At 47.9% G+C, this 13,449-nt stretch overlaps 1 protein-coding gene across 1 annotated transcript; it reads right to left on the bottom strand.

Moving 5' to 3' along the window:
- Nucleotides 1–7,609: 7,609 nt before the first annotated feature.
- On the bottom strand, nucleotides 7,610–12,997 carry TEKTL1 (tektin like 1). Its single transcript, XM_066361055.1, has 7 exons — nucleotides 12,428–12,997; nucleotides 11,228–11,332; nucleotides 9,175–9,373; nucleotides 8,795–8,961; nucleotides 8,577–8,672; nucleotides 8,374–8,487; nucleotides 7,610–7,867 (listed from the first exon to the last, which is right to left on the bottom strand). Exons 1-7 carry the CDS (start codon nucleotides 12,995–12,997, stop codon nucleotides 7,616–7,618), a joined length of 1,503 nt encoding a protein of 500 aa, XP_066217152.1. The 3' UTR covers nucleotides 7,610–7,615.
- Between the last annotated feature and the right edge of the window lie 452 nt (nucleotides 12,998–13,449).

Genomic DNA, 13,449 nt, shown 5'->3' with positions numbered 1-13,449 from the left:
AACTAAGGCATTACCCTAAACTACCCTCAGACACTGATTGTCACAAATAAATAGGATGAGAATTATAAAGGAAAAGTTCAGGATGCTATGGAAATGTATAATGGAAGTTTGACCATCTATGGGGCAGGAAAACTTATGGTGCTAGACAGGAAAAGGGGTAGAAAATTTTTTTCTTTTTAATTTTTTTCCCTCAATGTAGCTTGCAAGTAGTATTTGTAGAAACATCTTTGTAATAAGTGTTCTTAAACAATTCATGAAGTGCATTACAGAATGGGTATAACTTCCATCCACTGATCCAACACTGTGGGAGAGAATTTTCTAAGCCGAGGGAGTAACACGTGAAAATGCTTGGAGGCATTTTGAAACTGGGGTAAGCTGAATAATGTTCCCCTCCCACTCCCAAAATTGTCCATGATCAAATCCCTGAAACCTTTGAATATGTTAACTTAGATGGCAAAAAGGGATGTCGCAGAGGTAGTTAAGGATCTTGAGATGGAGAGATTTTCCTGGATTTCTGGGAGGGCCTGGAATGCTCATTAGAAATGCTAAGCCCTTGGCACTGCACTCGGGATTCAGATTCTGTAGGTCTAGAAGGTGGACCAGGAGATGTTCTCAGGAGGATGGTACCTGGGCCATTCTTTGGGGGCAGTGTTGTATCCCTGTGTGGAAGAAGATGCCACACTCTTTAAAGTCCAGACTTACCCCCTCACTTGCTGGGTGGCGTTTTAAATCTTGCCACTGCTCACAGCCTATTTCTTCATCTTTCACGTGGGAATGATGACACCCACTTTATGGTGTCATTGAGAGGCTTCTGGGTGTCCATGACTCACCCTGGGGCAGCAGCTAAAATCTCAGCTTTGATGCAACTGAGGGAGTTGTGCAAATGCTGTTGGGGAACACTGGGTGACTGAGGTGACAAACAGGCTGTGTCAGCAAGAATGAGGGTGGCATATTACCTGGCTCCGGAAGAAACCTGGCAAGAGGCTCAAAAGTCAGCAAGGTGGAGGCGGCTCTGTGCCCTGGAAGGATGTATAGACTGTACCAGTGGGCTTCCTGTCTGGCTTTGAACCATAGGAACACTGACCAATAGAGAGAGAGAGAGGGGTGGGGCATCCACTCAGCAGCATTGCAAGACTGACTGCTTCAGACCACCTTATCTCTTGAGACTTAGGAAAGGCAAAGGCAGCTCCCACAATAACTAGCATCTTGGAACTGTCCTTACATCCTGCCTACTCCTCTGCAAAAATAGGCAATTCTCATTATTTCCACTCATTATATTCCATAAAGTTGCCCCAATAGGAACCGTTGCTCCCAGTGGAAATATAAGGGATAGGTTCTTGCAAGCCTCTGGTCACAACATTTTTGTCACCTGATCAAGACATAACCCTGTTGTTCTGTCTAAAGATGCCTTAGTTAACACATATTGTTCAATAAAACTATATGTTAGTATGAGTCACTAATATTGAACTCAAGGCCAAACAAAGCTTGTCTAACAAATGCATTTTTTCTGTAAGGTACATCACAGCTTCCTCACCTAAGAAACACTAGACAGCACTTCAGAAACGCTCTTAGGGCCTATTTTAAACAGCAAAATCACCAATGAAAAAACAAAAATATGAAAAAACATGCTACTAAGGAGATTTCAGAAAGAATGCTTGGATTTGAATTTGGATGATGGACACATAACAGAATCAACAGTTTAAATGCCATAGAAATATTTACCTGAAACCTATGTACTTATTGATCAATGTTGCTGCATTAAATTTAGTTTTATAAACATTTCAGAAATAAAGAAAGAAAGAGAGATAGAGAAAGAAAGAAAGAAAGAAAGAAAGAAAGAAAGAAAGAAAGAAAGAAAGAAAGAAAAGAAAAGAATGCTTGGTTTTTAAAAAATTATAGTTGAGCCTGCCCTGTGGTGGCACAGTGGTTAAAGCATTGACCTAGAACACTGAGGTTGCCTGTTCAAAACTCTGGGCTTGCCCAGTCAAGGCACATATGACAAGTAACCAATGAACAACTAAAGTGAAGCAACTATGAGTTGATACTTCTTGTTTCCCCCAACTCTGTAAAATCAATAAATAAAATCTTTAAAAAAATTATAGTTGACATACAATAGCATTTTAGTTTCAGGTGTACAAAATAGTGATTCAACATTTATATACCTTACAAAGTGTTTACTCCAAAAAGTCTAGTAACCATATCACTGTACATAGTTATTATGATATTGACTATATTCCTTATGCTGAATATTGTATCCCCATGACTTATTTTATAACTGGAAAGTTGTATTTCTTTTTCTCTTCTTTTCCTTTTTGGAGGGGAGAGAGTGAGACACATTCCTGCATGTGCCGCGACTGGCAATCCACCAGGCAACCCCATCTGGGGCCAATGCTCCAATCAACCAAGCCAGTTTAACACCTGAGGCTGATGCACTGGGACCAATGAAATATCTTCAGCTCCCAGGCTGACACTTAAACCAATCAAGCCACTGGCTATGGAAGGTGAAAAGGGAGAGAAGGGGGGAAAGGGAGGAGTAGAGAAGCAGATGGTTTCTTCTTTTGTGTTTCCTGACCAGGGATCAAACCTGGGATGCCCATATGCACAGTAATGCTCTATCCACTGAGCTACTGGCCAGGGCTGGAAAGTTGTATTTCTTAATCCCTTGTCTGCCCACCCCCCGTTCCCTTCCTCTCTGGCAATAGAGAATTTGTTCTCTGTATCTATGAGTTTGTTTCTGTTTAGCTTATTCATTTGTTTTATTTTTTTAGACTCCACATATAAGTAAATTCGTATGGTATTTATATTTCTCTGTCCAAGTTATTTCATTTAGCATAATATCTAATAGGTCTATCCATGTTGTCACAAATGGCAAAATGTCATTCTTTTTTATGGCTGTGTAATATTCCATTTGGATGCTTGTTTAAATAGCCTGAGTGTCATGTGGTTTGACCCTGTCTTGTTAGACCATGGTGGGCTACTAAAGTCTTTCATCGTTCTGTGCATATCTGGAAATAACCAGGACAGCATCATAGTGTTAGTTTGGAGGATTGTGAATACATTTTAGTGAGTTAGGTGAATTCACAAAAATAGATCTTTGAATAATGAGGACCAACTACCATTTCTTTGTTAAACTTATTCAAATTGCATGTGCCATCTACTTACTGTTGGTATCCAGATTGGTATGGGAAGAAGAACGTTCTTGAGGTCCAGGAGACCCCAGTGGCCCCCAGACTGTGAAGTTCCTCTTAAGATAAGGAAGCTGGCTGTGATGCCTAATAGTCCTGAGTCAGAGATGGTTAATTTGAACCCCTCACCCCTACTCCTTCTCAGCTCTGTGATCCTGGGCAGGCAGCTCCTATTTTCTGTGTATTTCCTGTCAAATGAGCATAATTGACCCTATCTTCACTTGGTTGTTATGGAGACCAGTGAAGATTTTGGTGATCCCCTGGTTGATGCTTGCAGTGTGCAGCAAGGGAGAGTTCGGACCCAGGTTTAGTCTCAATTTGTCTGTCTCTGGCTCTGTGACCCTGGGCTAGTGAGTTCACCTTCCTGAAATTTAGTTCTTTCTCTGTAAAATGTTGGCAGGGCTACGTTGTGTCCATGTGACTGGTTGGCTTTGCCAAAAAGATAATATTATATTTGTGAGGGCCATTCTTGGTATATGCACAGTCAGTTTCATGAGGGAGGACTACATCTGTGTTGGTCCTTGCTGCATCCTCAGCACTGAGTACAGCCTCTAGTAGAGAAGAGTTGCTTAGGAAATATTTGTGGCTTGAACGAACACCTATTCTATGTATGCCACACCTTAGGACCTTCCTGTGGACAGCAGTGATCATCACAGGTTGGTGTGATGCATTCTGCAATCAGAGGGTGTCCAAAGGCTAAGAGAACAGAGAAGAGAAACTGAGTTTTACTTGGAAGGTAGGTGCAGTTGGTAGGCTTCTTTTAAGACAGGGGTCAGGAACCTTCTTGGCTGAAGAGAGCCATGAACGCCACATATTTTAAAATGTAATTCTGTGAGAGCCATACAATATGTTTAACACTAAATACAAGTAAATGTGTGCATTTTATGTAAGACCAACACTTTTAAAGTACAATAAGTCTCTGAATTCTTTTTAATAATATTGTTATGCTGTTGCTAACCAGTGATGAATAAAGTACTTCTTGCCATTAATGCGACTTCTGGTGCTGCATGGTTTTGCTGATGGCTTTGTAGTCTGGTTGATACGTGGTGAGGTTAAGCTTCATGCAGGCGTTGAGACTTCTATTCATTAAACGTGATCGTAGGTTGGTCTTAACATTCTTTAGATGTGAGAAAGACTGCTCACATGCATACGTAGAGCCAAACATCGTCAGTACAGCAATACTCACACGCTGCAGTGTGTGTTATGTGACGGGAAGCATGTTCCAAGTTTTGGCAATCAGCTGGTCCACAGGTTGAAGTTTTTCATTTCTCCCCACTTGTGTTTGCTCGCCAACTCTGCTTGCTGTCGTGCAAGTCTTTCCAAATCTTCATTCAGTGACTTGAACTTATTCACCCAAATTTCTGAGGCCTTCAGGTCAGCAACTTGTAGCTCAAAATCTCTGATGGAGACACCGGGGATGTAACTCAGGTCGGTGCTATCCACTGCACCCTCGTGTGGATGGGTGATGAACTTAAAAAGATGATGCACTCATGAAATTTTCCAAAGCGCACTTTTAATGACTGCAGGAGATTAGATGTGAAGCCTGCTAGCTGCTGGAGATCAAGATGTTGAGCAGGGTCACTTGCTGTGCATGCATCTTTAAACTCCCAGTTTTTCAAAGTGTAGTAAACGACCTGTTTCAATGTCAGCGATGAAGAGTTCCAGCTTATTTTCAAATGCAGACACTGCTTGTATTTCCAACGTCTTGCATTTTCACATGGAGCTGGTTCAGATGTTCAGTCATGTCCACAAGATAGAACTTCAGGAGCCACTCAGTATTAGCTAACTCAGGATGCTTGACATTTTTTATTTCAAGAAAAGTCCGGATTTTGCTCAGACAAGCCGTGAAACAGCTGAGCACCTTCCCTCTCGACAGCCAATGCACATTGCTGTGCAGAAGCAGACCAGGATAGTTATTCCCAACTTCATCCAGCAGTGTTTAAAACTGGTGATCATTTAAAGCTCAGGCAACAATAAAGTTGACCACCTGAATGACCAGTTACACCACCTCACCAAGCTGCTTGCCACACATCTGAGCACAAAGCGCCTCCTGATGTAGGATGCAGTGAAAACTTAGGATGGGTCTTTTTCATGTTCACAAAGAAGTGCTACCAATACTCTGTTTTTCCCACCATGCACGGAGCACCATCAGTACACACCGAAATAAGTTTATCCATCGGTAGATTTTTTTCTTTAGCGAACTCAGTGAAAGACTTGAATAAATCCTCCCCTCTTGTTGTCTCTTTCATAGGCAAAACAGCAAGACTTTCCTCACGCAGTGTGTCACCGACAGCATACCTTGCAATTACGCTGAACTGGGATAAATGGCTTACGTCTGTTGGCTCATCCAAAGCGAGAGAAAAGAATGGTGCTGCATTTATGTCCTTCACTCGTGTTGCCTCAATTTGATTTGCCATCATGATGGTACGATTGTGAACAGTTCTTGCTGACAGAGGCATGTTTTTTATTCGTTTGATTATCTTGTCTTTATCTGAAAAGTCATCAAAAAATTCATTGGCAACATCAAGCATGAATGTTTTGGCATACTCCCTATCTGTGAATGGCTTTTCATTTCTCACAATTGCTAAAGCACCAGCAAAGATAGCCAAATTCCAGTCACCTTGTTGGGTCCAAACACGAAGCTGCTGCTGGCTATCTTGCACTCTGCACAGTAGCTCTTGACATGCTTTCTTCCTGCTGTCCCCGCTGGATATTTCGATGCAAATGTAGTATGGCGTGTGTCAAAGTGCCGCTTTATATTTGACCGTTTCATCGATGCAATTTTATCATTGCATATTAGACACACTGCAGAACCTGCTCTCTCCACAAAAGCGAATTCCTCTATCCAATCCTGCTGAAAAGTACGATACTCCTCTTTTTTTCTTTTAGCCATCTTCTTCGTCAAAAAGGTTTCTGCAATTAGCTAGCTGACTACTTGATTAAAAGGAGGGAAGTTTACTCCCTGACCTCACAACAACATGTGTACGTTACACATTATCCATAAAAATTTGGTGTTGTCCTGGAGGACAGCTGTGATTGGCTATAGCCACCGCAACCATGAATATGAGTGGTAGGAAATGAATGGATTATAATACATGAGAACATTTTATATTTTTAATATTATTTTTTTTTATTAAAGATTTGTCTGCAAGCCAGATGCAGCCATCAAAAGAGCCACATCTGGCTCACGAGCCATAGGTTTCCAACCCCTGCTTTAAGAGGCCATGCTACAGCTGTGTCCAAAAGAATTATGTTGGCTGCACTTGATCTACTTGTGAGCTCCCTGAGATCAGGGCCCACATCAGTCCTGCTCACTGCTGCACTCTCAGGGCCTGGCTCAGGACCCGGAATTTGTAGGGGCTCAAACAAAAAATGAAATAAAGATGCTATGAATTTTGAAGAAGCACCCCCCCCCCCACTTGGAGCAAAGAATAATGGAACTCAATCCCATCTTTCCACGTCAGCTACTTGGAGTCTGGGAGAATAAACTTCCACTAGAAGGCTACCAGGGAAGCTGCTTAACCTCACTGTGCCTCAGTTTCCTCAACTGGAAAATGAGGATGATAACCACTCAGTGCACTGAGGATATTGAATATGCACTGACCATTCTACAGTCCTTACACAAATGAGCTCATCTATCCTTACAAGCCTTTGAGGTGGGTGCTGAAACTCTTCCATTTTACAGGTAGAGACACTGAGGCCAGAGAGGACAGTGACTTGCCCAAGGCCACATAGCTTGGAAAGCCAGGATTTGAATGCCCAGAAACCTGGCACTCACATCCATCCTCTTAACTTCCAGGATACACAACCAAAACGTGCTGTATGATGAGGAATTGCTACAATAGATGTTTGTTTGTATTTTGTGACAGAGACAGAGAGAGACACACAGAGAAGGACAGATAGGGACAGACAGGCAGGAAGGGAGAGAGATCAGAAGCATCAATTCTTTGTTGCATCTCCTTAGTCTCCTTAGTTGTTCACTGATTGCTTTCTCATATGTGCCTTGATAGGGGGGAGTGGTGGCTACAGCAGAGCAAGTGACCCCTTGCTCAAGTCAGAGACCTTAGCCTCAAGCCAGCAGCCATGGGGTCATGTCTATGATCTCATGCTCAAGCCAGCGACCCCGTGCTCAAGCTGGTGAGCCCCCGCTTAAGCCGGATGAGCCCAAGCTCAAGCTGCGACCTCAGGGTTTCAAACCTGGGTCCTTTGTGTCCCAGTCCAACACTCTATCCACTGTGCCACCTCCTAGTCAGGCTACAATAGATGTTTAATAAATGTAATTATTGTTATTTTTAATTATAATTCTGCTAGATGGCGGGCGATTTGAAGGGAGGTTGAGTCAGGGGAGAGGGAGGGCCACCAGACCAGGAGTTTCTGAGGGCCCAGCCCGTGCAAGAGGGACATGCAGTCTGAGACAGGGAGTGCGCCTGTTACTGCGCGGCTTTGCTGGACTCCACACGTGGTGGCGGCATGCGTGGGTTCCACTCGTCAACCAGGACCTGCGCCTGCTGGTAGTACACGTGCGGGTGCTGCTGGCGGAGGCGCAGGCGAATCACTTCGTAATCCACATCATGTCCGGTCTTTTTGCCCTTGTGACTGCAGGTGAGGTTCTTGTGCGTGGCAAGCAGACCCTCCAGGTTCTTTTCAAAGTGTGAGATGTGGCGCTGCAGCTTGCCAGTGCCCTGCAGAAAGGGCGGGACCGTGCTGGGGGGCCGGCTAAGCGGAGCCATGACGGGGCGGGGTGGGCAGACACATCTGGGCCAGGTGTGCGTGTGAAAGGAGCACAGCTAAAAAAGCGGTGGCTTCAGAATCGGGGGGCGGGGGCATACCTGGGCGAGGTGTGAGTGCGGAAGGGCCCTGCCTGGGCGAAAGGGTAGCAGAGGTGGGGTGGGACGCGCATAGGATTGGGGGCGACACATCTCGGCCAAAAGTGCTTGAAAAAGCGACAGGGCAGGGCCGAGAGGAGTCAGTCTTGAGTGAGTGGGGCGGGGTGAGGCGGACAGAGGTTGAGACAGGGGACTTATTTGAGACAGGGGACTTATTTGCGGGGACCCATTTGGGCGGTAGTTGTAAGGACTGACAAGCCTGGGTGGGAGGATCCTACCTGAGCCCTGAAGAAGTCTTACCAGGGCAGGGCCGCGCCTAGAGCCCGCAGGGAGACGCGGAGGGGGGACCGAGAGGGGCGTACCTGGGCGAGGCGCATGGCCTCGGGGAGTTGGGTGCCCACATGTCTCTGGTACACGCGAACCATAGGTCTGTCCAGCTTCTCTCGAGCCTCCAGGTGGTTTTTTGACAGAGGACCCTGTCAGAGTGCGGTGTGCCAAGCAGTGAGGCCCAGCCTGTGCGGACATCCCCGGCCTCCTCCGCGCAGACCCTTCCCTCAAACCATACCTTGATAAGGCCGTGGGTGAGGGACATCTCCTGGTTGAATTTAATGCACCGGTGGACAATTCCCCTCATTAATCCTAAAGTCATGTTCATTCTGTCCTGGGTGGGTGGGAGCGCAGGGGGATCACGCTGGCTTCTGGTCCCCTCTCTTCCTGCGTCCCCCTCCTCGGGCCCCCCACTCCAACTCCCAGCCACCACCTCCGAGATGCGCCCGCGCGCACCTTCAGCTCCGAGGTCTCTTGCATCTTTTGGGCCAGCGAGGCGCACACACGGTCGCTTATCTGCTGCTGTTGTTCCCGGATGTCCTCCTCGTTCTTTGCCATTTCTTGCAAGATGTCCTTCGACTCCATCAACAGTCGCTTGGCTTCGTACAGCGCCGTGGCGCACTCTGCATGGGACACGCATGGGGCGCCAAGTCCTCCATTCCCCTACCCTGCTCTCTGCTTCCCTCTCTCTAGTGCCACGTGATGGTGGGTTGTGGGGAGTGTTCTTTACGAAGAACTGGGGTTGTTAGTGGGATGAGTATGAGTAGCCCTGGGGAGAGAGTGTGAGAAGCGGGGCGAGTATCCACTATATTGGACTCCTGTTTGTAGAGGCCTACCTGGGGTATACGTGCCCACGGGGTCTGGAGGCGGCGTTTTCTGACCCTGAGTGCTCGGGGTTTGGACGCGGGAGAGGTTCACCCAGGAGTGGCGGCCGGCCTGTTCCAGAAGCTTGTCCAGTGGCTTGTTCAGTAAGTCCACAGCTTGGAGCCTCTCCTTGCAGCAGAAGTCCAGAGTGTCCCAGCAGGACGCCAGGGTCTGGGGGCAAGAAAGGAAAGAGAGGCATAGATGAAGGCAGAAAGTGTGCTGGGGGGTTTGGGGAGGTGGCTGGAATTGATTTTTCTGCCTGGCTCTGCAGTGCGTTTCTGCCTCCGAACTGACCCTTTCTGTTCCAGTTGCAGCCTGAAAGAAAAGATTTCCAAGCCAAAGCTCAGGTATCCCACCCTCCCAGCCTCTCCCAGAAGCCTTCAGTGGAAGTGGGCGAGGGGAGGAGCTGGTGGAAGCTTTTCTGTCCTGAGTGTCAGTTGCTTAGGTTCTGTGTCTGGCTTTGCTCTGGCACCCAGAGGAAGCTGCTCCCTCATCGACTTTCTCATCTGTAAAGTGGAGAGGTAGCGCTGGCTATCCCTGCAACTCCTCTTCCTGTGCCACCCCTTTCTTCTTCAGCTTGCATTCACCCTGCCCCTAGCCTCGGGGTCTCCCTGCCTCTCCTCTATTCAGTATCGCCAGCCCTCTGTGGTCCTCCGAGTCCCTCCCCCTGGATCTATTACACGTGGATCCTCATCCAAATACTACTTCTACCATCATTACAGAACAGCCTTAAAAAAGAAGAAAATCCTGCCTTCTGTGGCAACATAGATGAACCAGGAGGATACATATACTGTAACGAAAGGGGGAGAGAGAGAGAGAGAGAGAGAGAGAGAGATAGAGACAGACAGACAGGAAGGGAGAGAGATGAGAAGCATCAATTTTTTGTTGGGGCACCTTAGTTGTTCATTGAGTGCTTTCTCATATGTGCCTTGATCAGGGGGCTCCAGCTGAGCCGGTGATCCCTTACTCAAGCCAGTGACCTTGAGCTTCAAGCCAGTGACTTTGGGCTCAAGCCCACAACCCTGGGGTCATGTCTATAATCCCATGCTAAAGCTGGTGACCCTGCTCTCAAGCTGGTGAACCTGCACTCAAGCCAGCGAGCTTGGGGTTTCAAATCTGGTCCTCAGTGGCCCAGGCCAATGATCTACCCACTGTGCCACCTCCTGGTCAGGTGAACCTGGAGGATGTTATGCTAAGTGAAATAAGCCAGATACAGAAAGACCAATACTACATGATCTCACTTATATATGGAAGCTAACATAGTTAAACTTAGAGAAGCCAAGTATAATGACGGTTGTCAGGGACTGGGGAAAGGGAGAAATGGGGAGATGTTGAGAGAAATGGGGAAGATGTTGGTCAGGGGGTATAAAGTTTTAGTTATGCAAGATGAGTAAGTTCTGGAGATCTAATGTACAATACAACAATTTGACTATAGTTAACAATGCTGCATTTTATAATTGAAATTTGCTCATACGGAGGACTTAAGTGTTTTCACCACACAGGAAAGTAACTATGAGGTGATGGATATGTTAATTACCTTGACTATGGTGATTGTTTCACAGTGTATACATATATCAAATCATCAGGTTATACATTTTAAATATATTTATAATTTTAAATTGTTAATTACACCTCACTAAAGCTGAGGGGAAAAAGATACCTGACCTGAAACCACAATCCTGCCACTGGCTAGTCCTGTGCGTTGATGGAGACCATCTTTCTGAGCCTCAGTTTCTCCATCTCCAATAGAGGACTGCAGTTGCTATTTTACAGGAGTACTTTAAAGAGCTAACTCAATGACTTCACAGGGCTTGGCACAGAGAGGGTGTTTATTATTATTTTGAGGCCCAGTCCTCAGAGCAACTCCATGCCTCAGAGCAAAGCAGAAACAGAGTGAATGAATGTCAAGTCATGGTGGGTGGGTTGAGACGTTAGTTGCTGGTCCCCAGGGTTGGAGCAGTTGGCCTGTCGGACAGCCAGGGGTTCCCCTCCAGTCCCTTTCACTGGGCCCCAGGAATTCCCGACCTTGAGCATGGCCTCTGATTTTTCCATGTCTTTCTCCATTTTCCTCTTCATGTTTTTTAACTCCTCTCTCTCCCAGGTAAGCATACTGTCAGCCTTGTCAGGGACCTGGGAAGGGAGGAGAGACGGTCACACTCAGAGGAGTGCCAGCAGGAGTTTTCTCCTGGGATGGCAGAGGGTTTGCCAACCTCATAAACTCTGGTTTGGAGAATAGACTTGGGGGCACTCCCAACCTGTGGGGGTCTCTCTGAGAAGCTTTATCCTTTCAGAGGGCTAGAAAGCGGGGCTGGGGTGTCTCCCTTTTACAGAAGTTCAGTGAGCTGGGATGAAGAGGACTTCTTTGGGGGAAGGTTTCTCTAGGGCCGGGGTCTCCCTTCCTTATCTCCCCTCCCTGGCTAGAAGTGAGGATTCTCATTATAGCGATGATGAAAGCTTGCCTTTTAGAGGTCTAACTCTCTAAATTTGGAGGCTGGAACTAGGAATCCCACCCTGTGAGTGTGGTCTCATCCCTCCCTAGGAAGGCTGAAATATCTGCCCTTTGGGGTACAAGTCTAGAGTTTCACTCTGGAGGAGCCTTTCACAAGACTGGGACTAGGTAGGGGTCTCTCTCACTTTTTCTCCCTGGCTGGGTGTAGCTCTTGTGTGTGCGGGCTGGGAGTCTGAGGGTCTCCACCTGCGAGCAGGATCTGTTCTCCCAGCAGGAGGTCTGTGGAGGGTTTCTCATCGAGGCTGGGGAGAGGTTTTTATTTTCCTTATACACATTTTGAGGAGAGTTTCATGGATATTTCGCTGGGTTTGGGCATTGAGAATCTCATGACCACAGGAAGGTTTCACCTGTGGGCTTGGGGACAGGATGGGTGTTTGCATGTCCTGCTTGGAGGCTGTGGGTTTCACTGTTTGGAAAGAATTTCCTCTAGATGGGACTCTGGGGTCCCCTCTTCTCTCCCTGGCTGGGGGACTGGGAAACATATTCCCTCTGGAGTAAGGGGGCTGAGGATCTCATCCCCATGGTGGGAGGCTCTCCTTCTCTGGGCCTGGGGGCCAAGGCACCTCATCTTGGGGGTGTCCTCATTATATTGTGCCCTTACTTACTGGGCCTGGGGCCTGGGAGGGGTGTTCTCTACGGAGCAGGTTTTTCCCAGGTTGAGCGAAGGCGTCAGTATTGGTGACAGGGCTTGGGGGGGGGGGGGGAAGTGGTCCCACCTTCTCAGATTTGGGCCGGTAATCCCGCAGCTTGACACTCTGCTGGTTAATTAGCAGGCCCTTGCGCACCTCACTCAGCCTGTGGTCAGCAATCTCCCGCTGGCGCTGCAGCAGCCGTAGCTGCCGATTGATCTGCTGTTGCGCGTGGCCCAGGCGAGCGGCGGTGAGGCGCGCCCCGCGCGCGTGCGCCTGCACCAACGCCGAGGTCTGCAGGGCGTGCGCATCGCGATTCAAGGGAAGCGGCAGGCGTGCTTGCCAGGCCGGGGGCTTCATTTTGCTCTTCCACAGCGTGACGCCCTCGCCCGGCGGTGGCTTCTCCAAGGTGCCACCGTGTTTGACCAAATCCACGTGGAAGCGCCAGGGCAGAATGTGGGCAGCCCGGCAGAGGTGGTGTGCCACGTGTGGGTCCCACACTCTGTCCTTGGGTTGCCACATGGTCACCACCTCCCGCCCGCAGCGGTTGGTCAGCTGGTGTGCTTTCAGCGTCTGGTGCTGGGCTGCTTCACGCCATGCGGGAGCCCCAACGCGCAAGTTCTGGTTGTGCTCAGCCGGGGCTGTCAACACAGGCATGGTTCCTGCTTGGTGCCCTGGCCTAGACCAGGTCCTCCACAAGAAGAGGCAGGGACCCCCAACCACATGCACTTCCTTCCTGTTGTGAAGAGTACGTGAAACAGAGCGCCCATAACCATGACCACCATAACAAGAGCGCAGAGTTCCAGAGGTGGGGGAGGGGAAAGGCAACAGGGAGGCGGTGAATGGAGTGTTTGGAGCTCCACGGAGGTGGTTTGGAATCTTGGCTCCTTGAGAAAGACGACGTCATTTAAACGGCCTCTCCCTGTTCCTTCTTACTCTCCAGCAACACTGGGCTTTGTCCAGCTCTTAGGACACACTAAGCTCTTTTCCACTTCAAAACTTTGGATTTGCTTTGTCCTCTACTTGACATACTCCTTTCCATGTTCTTCCCATGGCTGGCTCCTTTTCAATTTTCAGGACCTTGCCTGACCAGGCGGTGGAGCAGTGGA

Source organism: Saccopteryx leptura, chromosome 1 (assembly GCF_036850995.1).
Source record: "Saccopteryx leptura isolate mSacLep1 chromosome 1, mSacLep1_pri_phased_curated, whole genome shotgun sequence".
NCBI lineage: Eukaryota > Metazoa > Chordata > Mammalia > Chiroptera > Emballonuridae > Saccopteryx > Saccopteryx leptura.
The sequence above is the reverse complement of the archived record's forward strand: the minus strand, read 5'-3'. Positions and strand labels throughout refer to the sequence as shown.

Bases quoted from the DNA above. Each gene is read 5' to 3' on its own strand.
- TEKTL1 (XM_066361055.1), bottom strand. From the start codon at position 12,997: ATGCCTGTGTTGACAGCCCCGGCTGAGCACAACCAGAACTTGCGCGTT. The intron at 9,374-11,227 runs GTCGGGAATTCC...TCTTGCCCCCAG, and splicing joins AATCAGAGGCCATGCTCAAG to ACCCTGGCGTCCTGCTGGGA. The intron at 8,673-8,794 runs GTGCGCGCGGGC...CCACCCACCCAG, and splicing joins AAGAGACCTCGGAGCTGAAG to GACAGAATGAACATGACTTT.